At 36.8% G+C, this 17,720-nt stretch overlaps 1 protein-coding gene across 3 annotated transcripts in view; it reads right to left on the bottom strand.

Annotated features, from left to right (window-relative positions):
* Positions 1-793: 793 nt before the first annotated feature.
* Positions 794-17,720, bottom strand: part of dnm1b (dynamin 1b) — a 35,109-nt gene continuing 18,182 nt past the window's right edge. Inside the window, exons 16-23 of one of the 3 annotated variants that reach the window (XM_017691173.2) lie at positions 10,030-10,139; positions 9,186-9,297; positions 8,935-8,946; positions 8,500-8,673; positions 7,621-7,862; positions 7,069-7,266; positions 6,318-6,354; positions 794-4,268 (exon numbers count right to left, since the gene is read on the bottom strand). In XM_017691173.2, coding sequence (XP_017546662.1) covers positions 6,333-6,354; positions 7,069-7,266; positions 7,621-7,862; positions 8,500-8,673; positions 8,935-8,946; positions 9,186-9,297; positions 10,030-10,139 — 870 coding nt within the window. In that variant the 3' untranslated portion in view covers positions 794-4,268; positions 6,318-6,332. The remainder of the gene's footprint in view (positions 4,269-6,317; positions 6,355-7,068; positions 7,267-7,620; positions 7,863-8,499; positions 8,674-8,934; positions 8,947-9,185; positions 9,298-10,029; positions 10,140-17,720) is intronic. The other 2 variants (XM_017691174.2, XM_017691172.2) reach the window with 2 other exon arrangements.

Raw genomic sequence — 17,720 nt, 5'->3', positions numbered from 1 at the left:
AGCCAGTTTTAGCTCTACAAAATTTCTTGCTAAAGTCAAATAAAATGAATACTGTACAGCCTGTTTTTGCCATAGGTACTTGTCTATGTCTTTTTGGAATCAAAATATTGTGTGGAATTGACTCTTGGAATCAGCTTCTTTGATCCCCATCACTTGGAACTGGAATCCAAAATTTGGAGTTGGCTCTAAAATTTCTGGAATTGAACAGCCCTTTCTGATGAACTGTCCTCCGAGGGCACACACTTCTCAGCACTTGGTAGTCTGCATCATGGGAAACAATCGTTTGCAAGTGCTTTGCCTGCTTGCACCAAAAAAGTTAAAATCATTTTTAGCAAAAATTATTAGCTAGTAAATGGCATATCTTTGCATGTATTGTGTTGTATACCACTTTGTTTCCAGGGGGTAGGTTTTTGCTGTTGCCATATTTTAAAAGTCACCTACAACTTACACAATACACCAAAATAAGTTGGTGGGGGGTTATTTTGCATATCAATAAAACCATTGTCAAATAGGCAGTTCTTGGCCATGTCAACAGACAAATGCACTAGACTCTCAGATGAAATTTAAGACTAATGCAAAGGGATATATTTTTATTTTTATGAAGATCTAAGACTAATATATTTTATTAAGATCTGCATTTTTCACCTGTCATTGTAGAAATTAAAAGATTTTCTCTTTTTTGAGCGAAAGAAAACGTATTGTATCGGTATGAGAATCAGGACATCAGAATACTAGCCTTTGTACTATTTCTGCAGGAATTTACTATGGTTATATAAGTAAACAGACACTTGCACACACTTCCAGACTTTAATCACAAAGCACTGACCAGTCTATGGGGCCAGACCAATGTCAATAAGATACAGGAGGCAGCAGGAAGACACATAGACATTCACACAATTCATTTAAATAGGAGGATGTTCCAGGCCTCATAATATACACACATAGCACTCATCTCTTTACAGTCACGTCTTTTGAGTTTTAGATTTCATATTTAGTTATTGTACACACAATTATTGTGGACACAAAGTAACAGAAGTACAATTCCCAAAGATGCACCACAAACATACACCAATACATTACAAACATAGCATAATAGCTAATATTACTCAGATTTGTGTAAGAGACTGACTGGTTTCTTAACTTTTCTTTCACCCTGTTTTTAAAATATTCCTTCCAAAATCCCTTTCAGAAATGGTTCATTCCAGCCATGTTTCATTAAATTAAACAAACAAACAGACGTATTTTATAAATCCTGATAACACTCATTTTGACTTCAACATAGTTTTGATGCAATTTCTCAGTCAGACACATTGCACAATACATATTTCAACATATTTACATCTCATTCAAAGGAATACTTCACTTCAACGCTAAAAATGAGTATGTGGCTAACAATGAAAGAAAGCAAATGCGGACCAGTTAGCATGATTTCATTTGCATAATGTTAACTAACCAGAGGTGAGTAGAGTAGCCTAAACCTCTACTCAGGTAAAAGTATTGTTCCTTCAATTAAATAATGACTTAAGTAAAAGGAAAAGTTGCAATAATGAACTACAGTATGATTAAAAAGGTCAAAATGTTCAGCATTAGCACATCTAGCTTGTTAGGTGCTATTTTTCTCCTTTTGGGGCCTTTTTGGTCTTAAATAAAACACTAATGCTCTGAAGTGACAGGGGTGAGCAACAGAAAAGTAGTCCAAGAGCTGAACCAACACAACAGAATAAAATTAAAAATAAAAAAAAGGAATGCGGATTCTTCTTAAGTGTCAATGGCTAAATTATACTTGAGGAACTGAATATGAAGCAGATTACTTTCCTCACAGATACTTATGTAGCTGTAATATCATAAGTAGAAGTATTATCATTTGAAAATACTCACAGAAGAATTAAAATTCAGTACATTCAAGTACATGTTAACTAATGACTACCTACCTCTGTAATCAGCTTTCATTCATCATTAGCTGCATAAGCATTTTCAGCTTATTTGGCAATGCAAATGATCCGAGGCTGAGGACAAAAAATTAACACTGTGTGGTTTAAATTACATTTCTGACTTTAAACATTAAGCACCATAAAATAGCTAAGGTTATACTTCCATCAGCTGTGGAAGGAAGAATAAAACAGGAGAGCTGCACGTCCTCTAGCCTGAATCAGCGGTATTAACTATGCAAAAGCGTGCTGTGAGTATTCCTTAAGTGACAGCTCAATATAGAACACTTTGACATTATCTATTGTGTAAACATAGAAACACTGCACAGCATCTTCAGTACAAGTAACACTGCAGGTGACTTGACACGGTGATACAAGTCCACACTGGGCATTCCACTCAGACACCCTCGACAAAGTGAGTAGCTTAGAACACAGACAGAAAGACTCCTCAGTTCTCCCGTAATCCCTGCTAAATTCCCTCTGCATCTCTGGATCAAATCGCCCACAACTCGTAAGTACTGTAAACAGATGTTTGCTCATAGCTGGCACATACAGCCAGCCTCACAGCACCTAAGATGTTCCAGGCATTTTTGTGTCCACACTTTTCAACGTCCTCTTGGTCAGAGGAAAGGCAGTAGAGAGAGAGGGAGAGGGAGAGGAGGGTAGGGGGGAGGTTGATGTTCGGTTCTACGACTCAAAAGAAGGATGAGGGCTCTCTCCGTGAGAAGGGCTCCCTTTGTTTGGACGGCTGGCAGAAAGAGAAGAAAATATAAAGCGAAAAGAAACAAATGTTGGGGAGAAGAATGAAGTATTTAAATATCCTACAAGCATTTCTGTTCCCAATTAACAGCACTTACAATGATAAATAAGCTATAATTGATTAAAGGCATTCATATTATTGTAAGTTTTACATTTCAAGTAGTGAGGCAAGGTTAGCAAGTCAAAAGGTATATCGTCGATTTCAGGACAAAACCTTGTATCGCTGATGTTTTTTGATTGTTTGTTAACATTATTTGGAAACACCAGCTGCCCTTCACATTGTATGAAAAGTTCTACATGAATGAACCAATAGAAATGTTCCAAATTGACTTGAATAAAGTCTTTACAGGCTTTCACTTGCATTAACAGTTAACCATTTCTGGAGATAGAAGGCTTGTTCTGACAGCAACAATATGTACTTTTTGTACATTAATAGACTACATTATTGTATATGCTCAATCTTTACCATATACAGAAGTAGGCCAAACAAGTAAAGTCATTCCAAAGAAAAAAGCCAATGAACAATACAATGTTTCCATAAAAGACAGTATTATTGCTCAAATATAGATCATGAAGTAATGTTTCAATGGAAACTCTTCATGTCCTCCAAACTACCCCGAGTAGTTTGTCCAAGCTTCACAAGTTCCATCTTACCCAGCCTGAAGAGGTGCACAGTTGGGAAAAATAAGTAATCTTATTTTGATAAGTTTCTGTGGTGGTGGGTAATCTTACTTTGGCAACGAAAAAATGAATAAAGCACTTAAAAGAGCTTGAATCAAATCAGAGATGGTTAAGCAGTCCTCAAATAAAAAAAATTCTCTTCAACCATCTGGCTTATTGCTCTTTCTAGAGTAATAATGACATGTGGTGCCTTAACTTAAGAACAATATATCAGAGTAGAGGGGATAATGGCTAATGGCTAAATGCTAGTGTGAGAATGAAGCAGGTTTTAATCCCAGGGAAGTGGCAGTAAGTCAAAAGAGAGAGCATTTAGCAGGGGGATTTTGTTTGGTGCAAACAGCATGCAGGTCAGTCTTGGAAGAGAAGGAAAAGACGCAGCAAGGGGGCCAGAGGTCACTGAGGGTTACTACATATTACTTATATCACTAAAGACCTCTGTACAGCTAAGCCAAGGCCATTTAGCATTTGTGTGCATTTATATTACCATAGAACATTCAGAATGTAGGCTGGAATTGCAGAACACTCAAAATACTGGTACATTTGTCATGTTCATTATGAAATATAAAGAGCTTATGCTGGTAATGAAGTGGCACTGATAACTGTACTATGTTGTTTGTGAATACAATGTCCATGACACTGCACTTTACATATCATTAGCATTTTGTCATCTCCTTTGTGTATGATTGTTCAAAGGAAGTGTGCCTTCAAGTAAACACGTGCATCTAAAGACGTTGCATCCTCAGGGTTTGCAACCAGGGATGTGCTTGTAAATGTGTGCACATATAAGAGAAAGGTGCAGAGGAGGAAGTGGTTATCCTCTGACTGCAGATCCAGGGTTAGTGCTCTGTAATGGAATCTGTGGATCTGGTGGGTCTTGAGGGGGAGGCTGGTGCTCGCCGACTTCAAAGATGATGACAACGGACAGATAAATGCAGAAAGACAGAAGGACAAGACACACAATCAAGACCAAAACAAACAAAACTGGCAATGAACACACAGGCACACAGTTCTAATGAACACTCATTGAAAATGAATCTATTCATGAAAACAGTGAGAATCCAAAATCTCAAATGCTTTATATGCTGTAAATCCAATGGCTATAATTTAATTTTAAAAATCCAGTTCTATCTTACCTCCTTAAAATGGCCTTATATATATATATATATATATATATATATATATATATATATATATATATATATATATATATATATAAATTTATAGAGATGGCACTGATCCAAAGCCCAGTATTGGTACTGCATCAATACTAGCAGGCCTGATTCAGTAGGTCTTTATCATGAAATTTAAGCTGACAATTAATTGCCACAAAAATAATTGTGACTGACAATTTAATTGTCTGTTTTTATTCTGTGATTGTATTAAATTAGAAGCCCAAAATTGGCCAGATAAGCTGATTACTTTGCTTCCTAACTTCGGTACTTAGCTCTTAGCTCAAATAAACGACTTTACTCACCACTGCCCTCTAAAGGTGTAATGGCACCAAGTCAAAAGTTAGAACTTTTGTCAGTTTCAGAGTTTTCATAAGACTTATGACATGTCTCAATGTGTTTCTTGCTTTCTTATATTTAATGTATTTGCCTCAAGCTAATTAATGACAATGCACCTGCTTGTCATTAAATAATATTGTATGAGATAACTACAGAAAATAACTCCATTCAGCTTAAATAATTGTTATTATCTCTAATAATTGTAATTAGCTGATTACTTAATAATTGTAAGAGACCTAGTCACCAGTAGAAAATGGTGGACACTGGGTGATTCAGTCTGATTGACTTCTGTAATAAATATAGTCTTAAATGTCACAGAATCTTTGCTGTACAACGGCATTGCTTGTAGCATAACAAATAGCAGGGCTTGCCTTGTCACTTAACCAGGTAACAGCACACCCAGGGTTCTGTTTGCCCCCAACTTCACGACTTGCTGAGTTTGACTGCACACAAGACGATGTCTGAGCTGTGCTCAGTAATCCTACACATGAATCTTTAAACTACGTGGTGCATTATGGGTATCCCCATAGTTCACTGCCAAAAGTCAGCTTGCCTGACTTGGCAAGTGATTTTCAATGGTGCTACTGTCCCAATTGTTGAGCCCTGATATAATTAGTCAATTGTTTGAAGACTGAAACCAACTGATTAAACAGGTGGAATCAGATGTGCTTCTGGTTGGAATGAAAACCTTGTGGATAAAACAGTATTTGTTTCAACAGTCTGATCAGAGTATGTTATCTGAAATACTTCAGCTAAAAATCACTCATTCCAAAGTTTAGTTTTTAAATAATAAAAATGTAATAAAATTGGTATCGGAAAAGAAAAGGTGTTATCATGCCATCTCTATATATTTATGCTGAATTAAAGACAGTAAGCTGAGTGTCTTTCAAAAAAAGAATTATTAGTCTTATTAGTTCAGCATAGGCACAGCAGTTATCTTAAAAAAATGCATGTTTGTGCCTTACAGAAATAATTGGATGTAGTCACGTGAAACAGATTAACCACATGTTTGGACAGATAAGGAAAGGTTGGCTGATGGTTAAAGTTATAGATTATTGCATGGATAATTTGCAAGTAATTTCCTCAAGGAAAGGAAAAGGTTTTTCACCTTCTGTGAAAGACTCATTTATAAGCCATAGCTACATAGCTACAAACCAAAAATTGGTAGTTAGATTTAAAGTTATTTTTAATATTTATGTCCATCTTCAAAACCATCGGAATCAAAGTGCACAAAGAAACCCCATTAGATGGTAAAGATTAAGCAAGTCCAGGCCATCTTACTCTGTCACCTCTGTTGATCGAACAACAGAAAATGCACTAAAATGACCTCCATATTTTAACAGTGATGGGCAGTTAAGATAGAAAAAAGCGATTAGAGATGAAATCATGCATAGTGATGATGACAATGATGTTACACAGGAACAATGTGCATCAGACATACCATTTGCAGACCTCCTCATTGGTCACTGATAGAAATTCTGAAAGAATAACCGGAGTCATTGTGGGAGGGATTTAGTAGGACTAAGAGTCGGGAAGGTATGGGCAGAGTGGGCAACAGCAACCAGAGTAATAAATATCATCAGTTTTTACTTCTGTTTGTTTGCCTTTCTTTATTCAGTCCCAGCACTCTTTCAGCAAAGTGAACTATAAGAGCATGATCTCACAAAGCTGATGTAGGTATGAGCAATGAGATGTGATATGTGATGAACATTATATAATGTAAAGCTACAGATGAGTGAAGCTACAGTGATACAAAAGCATGGAGAATTTCAACCACAGAGTCAAACAACTGATAAAAAATAACTTTAAGAGATGTGTCGGTGATATGGAGTGAAGAACCTAAGTGAACTGTATATAAAGGGGTATCAGTAGTGAACAATAAGGGGAAAGAGTAGAAAAGGAGTCAGAAGTTAAAAAAAAGTTAGTAACCCTTTCAACATGAAAGGAATAGGACCAAGGCAGTGAGATTGTAGGGGAAGTGTAAGGAAGGAAGTTTGCAGATCATTGCTCTCTTTACCGTACAGGCCTTTCAACACTTCCAAAAAATAGCTACAAAACATACAATTTTTTACATCATACTCTATGTAAATTAAGTGCCAACCTGACAATACAACTATCAGAAAAGCTGGTCTAGCTAAAATACTATAACTCTATTACTTTATTTTATCGATATGTTTTCAACTCAGGCTCACCTGGGTACACCTGGAGGAGCACGGTTGGGGCGGGAGGGCACCTGGGGTGGAGGCCCGCTGAAGGGGTCAGGGGAAGCTCCAGGTCTGGAGGGGACAGGTGGAGCTCCAGCAGCAGGGGGCCCTGGAGCAGTACGACCACCAGGACGAGGAGGTCCTGGTGGGGCCCGGCGCTGAGGTGTGGGGCTGGACATGGGGGACCTGAATAAAATTAAAGAGACACTATCACTTAATGAGTGTTGTTGTGTCTTAATGATGTGTTTAAAATAGACCTAGGTATCAACATTCAATACTTACATATTACTGAAAAATACCAAACCAAAACTCTGTGGTGAGTATCAAATTTGACAAGTAGTCAGGCTTGTCATCTGTGAGCTAATAAGCATGTTTCCAAAATCTAGACTAGTAATTGAGATATTTTTTTCACTGGGCTGTACTGTGTGGTATGGTTAAAAATCTGTGATTACACATTTTGTATTAAAAAAAACTTCTATTCAATATTTGATAAAACTGCATTTGAGAGACAAAGCCGTAAGGCACTATTTAACGTCAGACCTGCGTCCTGAGGGTCCTCCCTGCACCTGCAGCCAGGAATCATCCACTGGTGGGGGAAGAGCAGTGGAGACAGTGGTGGTGCTGATGTCCCCAATGATGTTGAGGGCCTCTTTGAGCGCATGATACATACGCAGCATCTCGTCCCTGTGCTGCGCCTGCTCGGCTGACTCTTCCATCAGAGTGTTCTGGTCTCCGCACGAATAGAGCTGGGCTAGCAGGTCTGCATGGATGAATTCCTTAGTCTTTAGGTGAACGGAGGTGAGACAGCAGGAGACAGAGAATATTTATTTGCATATTTTTATGAATACAACAACAAATATTGGCATTTGAGCTGAACCTGTCTAAGTGAAGGGCTAGTAAAGATACAAAAGCAAGGACCTATATGTTGGGAGATTTAATGCATGGGTTAACCTGGGCTAAAGCCCAGGGGCCCATGCATTATCTTTTCTTTTTCTTTCTGTGATACTGATTGTTCTGTAAAGCTGTTTTGTGACAACAACTGTTGTAAAAAGCGCTATATAAATAAGCTTTGCTTGCTTGCCCAAGACTACCTGTAGCCCCAGGGCTCAGGAGTAGGTTAAAGTGCTTCTGATGTTTGTCTTCAATTCCTCACTCTCATATAGACCTGTCATAATTACTTGATTAAACTCAATTAGTTGATTAAGGGGGAAAAAATAAATAAATAAATGTCCCAATGAATCAGCAATGATTAAATGTTAATTTGCCTTATGCAAATGCATATTTTATATTCGCATTACAAATACTGGTCTCTCTTACAGTAAGAAACAGATCCATTTATATGCATTTTCTTATACCTTTGTTTTTACTTCTTACTGAAGCTTTTCTAGTTTATCTAATCAACAAAAAGCAAAAACTTACATTGTTGATCATGAGGTGCATGATGGTCTTGGGCATGAGATCACGCACAGTCTTGTTGACAATCGCCATATAAGAGTCCACCAGGTTACGGATGGTCTCTACCTGCCTCTCCAGCTGAGGGTCCATTGAGTGCATGAAGCTTTCTGAGCCATTCTCCTCACTGGCTTCACTCTGCTGCAGAACACAGCAAGAACGATAGTACCATAGATAAAATATATAGCATAAGACACTTCTCCTGTAAAGATTACGTACACAAGATTTTCTCAGGACAGTGAGGGCTGTATTGTGAAAGCAGCTAAGGATGTGCATTGCCAAAGGTGAACTGCTTCGGCAGTTCTTTGTTGTACAGTCTAAGCTGGCTAAGCATAAGTATGCTACTGTTAAACGGCACTGGAACTATAAAAAGAATGTGATTTGAGTGAGATCACCACTTACCTTTTCTTTGTCCTTTTAGTGTGGACAGGTGTCAGTAAAGGAAGGACACATTGGAAAAACAGGAATTAGGATGGGCATAGCAATGGGATCTTGTTAATTCTTGATGGTATCTAGTAAACAAATATGCTACAGTATGCTAGTCACTGTTAGAGGAGAGAGTGTAATGACAATAACAGTTCCATTCACTGTTGTTTATGGACATTACTAGGTTAGAATTAACATTCAGAAAAATTAGTGAGGTTGTAGCATACTGTAATGCGTTCTGGATAAACTCCAGCACGCAGGAATGAGGCCTTCCAGCTGTCCACCTCATCTTGTGTCTCACAGGCCAACTCCAACTGCCTGTAGTCCTTATACACATTCCTAGTGAGCACAAACATAGTGGTGATATAATTGTAGCACTGAGTAATATTCTTCTTGTATTCTAATACTGAGTGATATCCTGTTCCTATTTTGGCACTGAATGATTAATTCATTTTTAGCATTATTTAAGAACGGATAACAAGAATTATTAAAAACCTTATATTCCATAATATAGTGATGTCCCTATTGACAAAGTAGCTCATTTTAGTCTTTAAATTATATTTTTTGTGCTTTGTAGCAATGGTATCCAGGATTTGACAGTTTACTGCAGTGCATGTCACTTGCTGGGTGCTTCAGGCTGTTTTAAAACACCAGTTTAAAATATAGAAAAACTAAATAAACAGTGAATTTTTTTCTGGAAATCTGTTTTCTGTTTTTGTTGTCAGTGAGAAAATGATTTTTTCCCTCACTTCACTGAAACAAATGAAAGTTATTTTCCAAAACAGTGGTTTCTAACTGTTTCATCAATATTATGTTTGTGTTTAAGTAAGTAGAAGTGGAAATATTTTATTAGGATTTGAATGTGATGAAAAGTTATTCAATGAAAAGTTATTGAGTACAGTCTTTTTTGACTGAAAGAATCAGAAAAGGTTGGAAGTGCAGAGTCCTTTCAATAGAGGATATAAGCCAAATGTACATGTGACTTGCATAACTCACTATGTAATGAAACATCTGACTAATAACAAGTCCTGCTTTCAAAGGGAAAATGTGTAATCATGTAACTGCACTGACCTTTGTTCAGTGTTGAAGAGAGCAAAGATGTGCTTGCTGGACATGAAGCTTTTCTCAATGTCTCTGAGCTTCAGGTTATCCACAGGCAGCATGTATTTCTTCTCTTTCTCCTGTAGAGGAAAGCAATGAGAGATAACAGCATGGATCACCAGGCTGAGCTGGAGCTTTTGATTCTCAGGGCCTGTAATTAAGTAGAACAGAGCAGAAATGCTGATCTAAAGTCAGCTTTACTTCATGTATAATAATCCTACATCAGCAATTACGAAGGAAACAAACTGCTTCTGAATCAGAACCTATTCTTAGATTGGAGGAAATGCTAGGTTCTGGTTTCCAGTGGCACTAAGTCTATTCTTCCAACAACGTATTATTATGCCTGGTTATGATTAAAATTGTTGTTACAATTTGAGAAACCAAAGATGGAAAGAATGTGGCTATTTTCCTGTTATAAGTACAGACGACCGTCTCCCGTCAACCCATGTGCAGAACAGAGCAGAATGATTTTAACCGGTCGTTGTTTTTCCTTTTAATACACAGATTTGTTGCATTTTTCTGCTTTGAATACATTTTGTTGTTTATACATTTTCTTGCTCAATACCTGCATAAGGAGAGGGAAGGAGAGATGAAATGACTAAATGAAACTTTGAGTAGGAGGAGATGAGAAAGAGTGTAGGAGAGAATGAAACTGCCATGCACCAACAGTATAAAATATGCATATATCAAAAATGTAGCCTAGATTCAGACCAGAAATATGCTTCATAAATAACCTCAAATATGGTGCGTGCATAATCATGAAGACCAAAGTCACAATTGATCTTACATTATGATGAGCTATTCTATTTCACTGACATCAACCAAGATTCTACAAACCTTGTTCAAGAAATATCTTACATGCTCTTAAAAACTGTGCTTTAAAGCCCCTCATGTGTTTGATGTATAGCTAGGGGGTCCACCAATTTATTAAGCTAAACACTGAACATTAATTTTTTCAATTAAAATTACTTAATATAGCACTTGTTATAACGGGTTCCATCAAAAAGTAGCTTTAGCTTTTTTTAGTAGCTGGGTCCATCTTCCTAAAAATAAAAAGCCACACACAACTACAGAAGAGATTGAGCTCTCATTAAATACATATTTTCCTTAAGAAATCAAGAATCAAAAGGGAAAAATCTCTGTAAGAATATGAAAAAGAACCACTAAGAGGAACCTTGATTTAAAAGGAGAAACTGCCTAATTGCATGAGAAAGTAAGATTGAAAAGAGCAAAGACTCTAAATGAAAAATTCCCTATGAGCAGGAGGAACAACCACTGAAATGAACCAATACACAAACAGATAAACTGTCTAAGAGCAGGAGGAAGTGATACTGAGAGGAACCAGGTCTCAAAAGGGTGAGGTATGCTCTTCTGGTTGACTTCAGATAGCAAAATAAAACAATAGCAATAAGACTAAAGAGAATGATGAATAAAGAAAGGGAGCTTAATCACCGGATTCATTAACATTTAAAACAAAGGCAGTGTACTTTCACTCAAACTTATTTATTTGGTTTTTTTGGCACCAATACAGATTTTAAATTAGACAATAAAATATGTTTGATATGCTCATCACTCATTGGCGCTTATTGGCGCGGATATTAACCCCCTAAATGGCCAAGGCCCACTAGCAGGCCCAACGTTTCATTACACCCTTCTAGAACCTAAAAATGAACATTACTAGGTTAGGAAATCTTATCTACATTGCATTAAGATCCCTGTAGTTACTGAATAATAAGCATATGTATGTAATAATCTTGGGATTTTAAGGGGTTAAATCAACTAGATGGCAACCATTGGCAAATATTTGAAACAGCTAAATAATCAGACCACATGATTTACTGAAATGGATGAAGAAGCTAAAGCCAAATCAATTGAATTTCTACTGAGAACAATGATGATAAACCAAAATGTGTCATCTGTGTCTAGCAAATGAAGCCAGGAAGCCAGCTGAGCTACTGCAATATCTGCTTACTAAACACAGATGATACCAAAACATTTAACCAAAAAAAAATATTAAACACAAGAGTAAGGAATACACTCTTTGGAAAAAAAAAACTCAGATAAAGTGCTAAGTTCTCATTTAGTAGTTCAGCTGAATTCTGAAAAGTGAAAAGCCACACACAATCTGAGAACTTACAAGCTCTCATCAAATACATATTTGCCTAATGTGCTTACCATTTGAACAGTTGGTGGTGGAGATTTGTACATTACTTTTTACACTGGTAGGGGTCCTTGGATGCAAACTTAGAGAACCCTTGCTTTAAAAAAACACACCCTCTGAAAGGATCTTTAGGGAAGCAAAAGTAACATCACTTGAAAGAGGCTTTATTTTTATGAGTTAGCTATCAAACAAGCCTCTGATAATCCATAAAACTTTACCAAACCCTCAAACTTCACGCAGTGCACTATTTCAAGCCCAGCAGTACAACAGACTTTCAGTTAAATCTCATACCATCCTGTAACTTAAGAGCATTTTTCTCTTGCACAGTAAGTATCCAATAATAATAGATATGTCTCCAATAATAACAGCATCTTGGAGAAGATGGCTGAGAAAATACTGAACCAGAAGCACAAAGTCTGAGAAAGTGTCTGATTTTTCTCATAGTCTGGCTGTGTCAGTGTAAAAAACATATAGAAATCCATGTAAAGTGGCAATTGGTTTCTTTAAAAAAACGTATAAAAGCCTTGAGTGTTACACTCAGCCACTGTTCCACTCCACTTCCTTTGTTACTTCACTTCAAGGCCAGTGGCATACTTGCTGTAGTTCAGAAGAAATGAATATTGTTAAATGAAATGCTGTTCATTTAACTAGTCTACAATATCCCTAAAGGGGGAAAAAGAAATATCATAAAGATGATGGTAAAAAAGCAATATGAATGTCTTGTAGCTCCACAGTTGTCACTCCAGCTCGAAGATCCTTCTTTACCATTTTTACTTAGCCCAGTCAGAGTATTTTGATTAGCTCTGAGCAGTTTCTGCCCATGACAACAAATTCATTCACTGTCAATGCTTGCCAGGAGTGCAGTATTTTCATAGTAAAAATATGTATGCATTATGTTATGGTGAAATCAACTTATCTTAAGATATTTTCTATGTTAGATTACATTTGAAAATGCACACTGTGCAAACAGTGAAAAACTGCGTAAATGAATATGCTAACTGACACTTATACTTTATTCACAGGTTATTTATTAGCTATGTAAATGCACTGTAAAATACTGGCTACTGTGTAAAATACAGGGGATTACAGCTACATTACAGTAATCTTGATGTCCAAGTGACTGAAATCACAGTAAACAGTGGCTATTTTACTGTTACTTACCATTAACAGGATGCTGTAAATAAAATGATGCACACTTATTTTGCAGAGAATATGACCAAAAAAAGCCAAACATTTGACAAACAAATTCTTTTAATGCATAGGAATAGATGCCACTTTTATAAATCACCTTTTATTGTCACTCTGATTAAACCAATTATAATATTATCATATACAATCATATTATCTGAGAAGATTGTATTACATTAAGTTGCTCTTTTTTGAACATCACTGGGCATAATATACATCAAATCATCTGCCTTTTTGCAGAAATCTCATGGCTAACTTTTCACCATGCAAAGTTCTACACTCCATAATGTACATGGCAGTCTTTACCACATCAACAGCTGCATGGATTATAATTTACAAATTCTGCATTAAATGACCCAGTACTAATGGAACATTTGTCTGCTTCTCTAACATGACTAAACTGTAAGTTGATCTGAATCAGAGCATCTACCACATGTCATTTATATCAAAGAAGAACAGTTTTGACTAGCTGTACTTCTTAGTATAGCAAACATGGTGATATGTTATAATAAGATGACCTTATAACACCTTATTAAGATTTTGTGAATATTAAAATAAACGTATTAATGTTTAATAATTAATAATTATAGACACCTCAAAACAGTAAAATATTGCTCACCAAATGGTGAGTCTGCATTCTCTGTATTGTTAAGATCTTGGTTACTTATCTTACTTATTCGTCTCCATCTGTCAACATCAAACCTGTCAGCTTCATTAGATATTCATATTCATTAGATATAACAGCTCCCTATTTATGTTCTAATTGCTTATTAATTATTGTAATGTGTTTATGACCTCATTTACAGCCATTAATAAATGAATTCTGAATTGAGAATTCAGAAATCTTATATAAGGTATAAGCTTAACTGCACGCGTCTATTGATAACAGAATAGAATCTACAACAGTAGATAAAGATTTTTAGGGCATTAACTTAGAATTTATAAAACTGCATGTATGCTTATGCTTTTTACCTTCAGTGGCATGTGTGTGTTTGTTTGTTTTAGGATATTTTCAGAACAAAAATGTCCAAAAAACAGGGCTAACCTAGCTACAACAGGACTGAAGAAATGAGCGTCATTATGTTAAGTGCTTTTGCAAACACTACATATTTCAGTGTTCAAAACTGAAAGAAAAAAACATCTATTAGGTTACTGTGGTTGTGCTTATGTTTAAGGTTAGGCTCAAAAGATTCTTACTACATATAGGTTGTACACACACACACACATATGTACATATGTACACTATACCTCGTATCTCGTATAGCAGTACTTTTCAGGAGACAGAAAATACATTCATTAGTTACACTGAAAGGTAATGTAAAAAACATTGTTATTCCAAGCAGTTTTGGACCATTCCTTGTGGTCTCTCTGTCATGAAATTTTGTAAATTGCAGCTGGTGTTTACAAACAATGTAAAAAGACATAAACTGAGCTCCAATGTTTTGTTGCAATGACAATATATAATCATATGCAAAAGTTTGAACACCCCTCACCAAATTATATGCTTTGTTGATTTTCTAAGTGAAAATACATTACCACAACCCTCTATAGAGAACACACTTAAAGCACTGCTTATTTGCAGAATTTAGCACATTGGCAGAGAAAAAAACAAGATACACTACATAAAATGTAGCTTGTGCAAAAGCTGTAGTACATTTTATATTTGATGTTTTTCCCAATATGTTAAACTCAAAATCGTAGAAAAAAACATATTTAATATTTGTTCGCTGTAGGCAATGCATTAACTATTTTCATTTGTTTCAGTTAACAGAACAGGTTGTTTACAGCTCATGTACAGGGGTGTGTCTCTTTACTAATTTTTTATTTTAAACATTATTCAAGCAAAGCAACTCTCCTTAACATTGTATGAAAATTGTATTATGAATGCACCAATAGAAATGCTTAAAAATAACTTGGAATAAAATCACTTCATATTAACTTTTTACATTAAAGGTTAAGAACATTTTGGACTCTTCTGTACAGTTGCCATTTTGGACAGTGACAATATGATACAAATGGGACATGGTTGACTCCATGTCTTAAGATTGTACAAAAACAAGTATGTGTGTGTTTAAAGCCAGTATAAAGAGCTCTTTATGCAGCTGGAGGAAAGGAAGTGAGCTTCAGAAGGAAAGCAGCACGGAGAGAGGTAGAGACCAAAGGCCTGCACATCTGGAGATACTACAGCTCAGCCTCCATGCCAAGAAACTCCAACATTCCTTAAGTCAGAGTCTCTCAGTCTCTCTCTCTCTCTCTCTCTCTCTCTCTCTCTCTCTCTCTCTCTCCCCCCCCAACCCAAACTCACACACAGCAAGAAAAAGAAACACACACATACACACACACACACACACACACATACACACACACACACACACACACACACACACACACACACACACACACAGAGAAACCCACTACCAATCACCAGAAACACATAAACACTCAGGTTGGTGCCGGCCTTTCCACTGACAGGTCTTCAACATTAGTCTGACCTGCCAAAGAGGCCAATTCTCACTTCCTGCTGACCTATAACCTTGCACTTCCTGTTTAAAAAAAAAGAAAAGAAAGATAAACCCAAAAAAGGGGAAAAAACACGCTCCGCCTCCTCCTGCTCCCTTTCCTTCTCTATTTTTCCATCTCTTGCTGAGGAAAAATCTGCCACGTCGATTAGGCAAAATCTACGTTTGCCCCTATGTGAAGCTTTCTTAGACCGCTGATCCACTTCCATGCGAAATAACCTCCATTAAAAACTTTGTTGTGAGTTCTCTACAGCTTTTGCTAAGTGTCGGCAAAAGATTTATTCGAGAATTTCACCCGAGACCACCTCGGCAGTGATTTTGTCTTTTTTTATAGCGTAAAGACTCTTTACCAGCTGACCGAGGTGAAAGGGCCGGGAGAGAAAAAGGCTTTTTTTGCCACCCACGTTCCTGCCTTCTCTCAGCACCATCAAACACTGAGACCCCTCAGAGGACCCTCCTCTCCTCACCCCCCCCCGACCCACCCACCGCTCCTTTGCTCGCTCACTCGGACCTCCACCAGCGCTCAGCCACAGAGACAGAAAAAGAGAGAGGGAGGGATGGAGGAAAGGATGGACAAAGGTTTTTGAGAGGAGCGAGAAACCGTCTGATCGCCGCATGCCAAAGCCATTTGGCACGGACCTGCCAGCTCTGAGGTATCCTTTATAGTATTTTCAAGTACTTATGGTCTGCATGTGGGCTTTGAAATCTAAAAAAGAGATAATGCACTGCACAGGTTGTGGACGCTGTCCAGCAACAGAAACCAGCTTCTCTAACTGTGCCTAGATATTCTAGACATTTCCTGTATCAATTACAAGATGATTTGTGGTATACTGGTGCATTTTTTGTTACATGGTGAGGTAATTTTTTTTTAGGAACAAGCAAGACCCATAGATTGCAAGTAAAATGTGGTGAACTATCATAAGAACATACGATAGTTGAACAGCAACACCACACGACTGTGATCATGCTATCTATATCAGACATACATGTAGATTTGTCTGTTTTGTATTATAGAATAAGATTGGCTAATTCTGTGCTTTGAAATAGTTAATAAAATCTCCTTTTAGAAGATGAAACTAATCACAATAATGTATGTACAATCTACATCTAATATGCAATAATAAACAAGTATATGCATCTGCTAAATCAAGAATAATGTGTTCCATGTGTTCATTCACATTTGCCTATGCCTGTGCTTTTGTCAGTGTTCTGTATTAGTTTTTCAGTGGAGCAGAACAGTTTGGAGTGGACTGCCCTCCTCCATCCCTGTGAATTTAGAGGCCTGGTCCGCTTACCCAGTGTTCAGACTACCTGTTCAGGAAGTAGTGATTGTACAGTAGTCTGCACATTGGTTAGGCTGACCAAGGGAACGCATATTAAAGCCCATCAGCCATGGACAACAGTATATTATATATGTACTCTTGGTGTAAATGTGTGCCTATGCTTTAATCAGTACAAACTTGTATGAATAATGAATAAAATATGTATGAGATAACAGAATGACTGCAACATGTATGATGAACATAAAAAGCAAAATAAAAAGACTAATTTCTATAGAAAGGTGTATTTCTTTGCAATGTGTGATCAAGTGAACAAAGAATTTCATGCACAAATACCCTAAAAAAGGGCTGCCTTATTCAAATGTGTACCTTGTTCCAAAATGAATGAAATATATTACATCAACACAATTATTACTAAAACCGAAAAGGAAATGAACTAAAAGACAGAACCATGGGTAACACCTTCTTTTACTAAATTCTAGATATTAACCAGGTAATGATACATGTGTAGTA

This window comes from Pygocentrus nattereri, chromosome 20, assembly GCF_015220715.1.
Source record: "Pygocentrus nattereri isolate fPygNat1 chromosome 20, fPygNat1.pri, whole genome shotgun sequence".
NCBI classification, from domain to species: Eukaryota; Metazoa; Chordata; class Actinopteri; order Characiformes; family Serrasalmidae; genus Pygocentrus; species Pygocentrus nattereri.
This window is presented reverse-complemented; position numbering and strand designations above follow the sequence as displayed.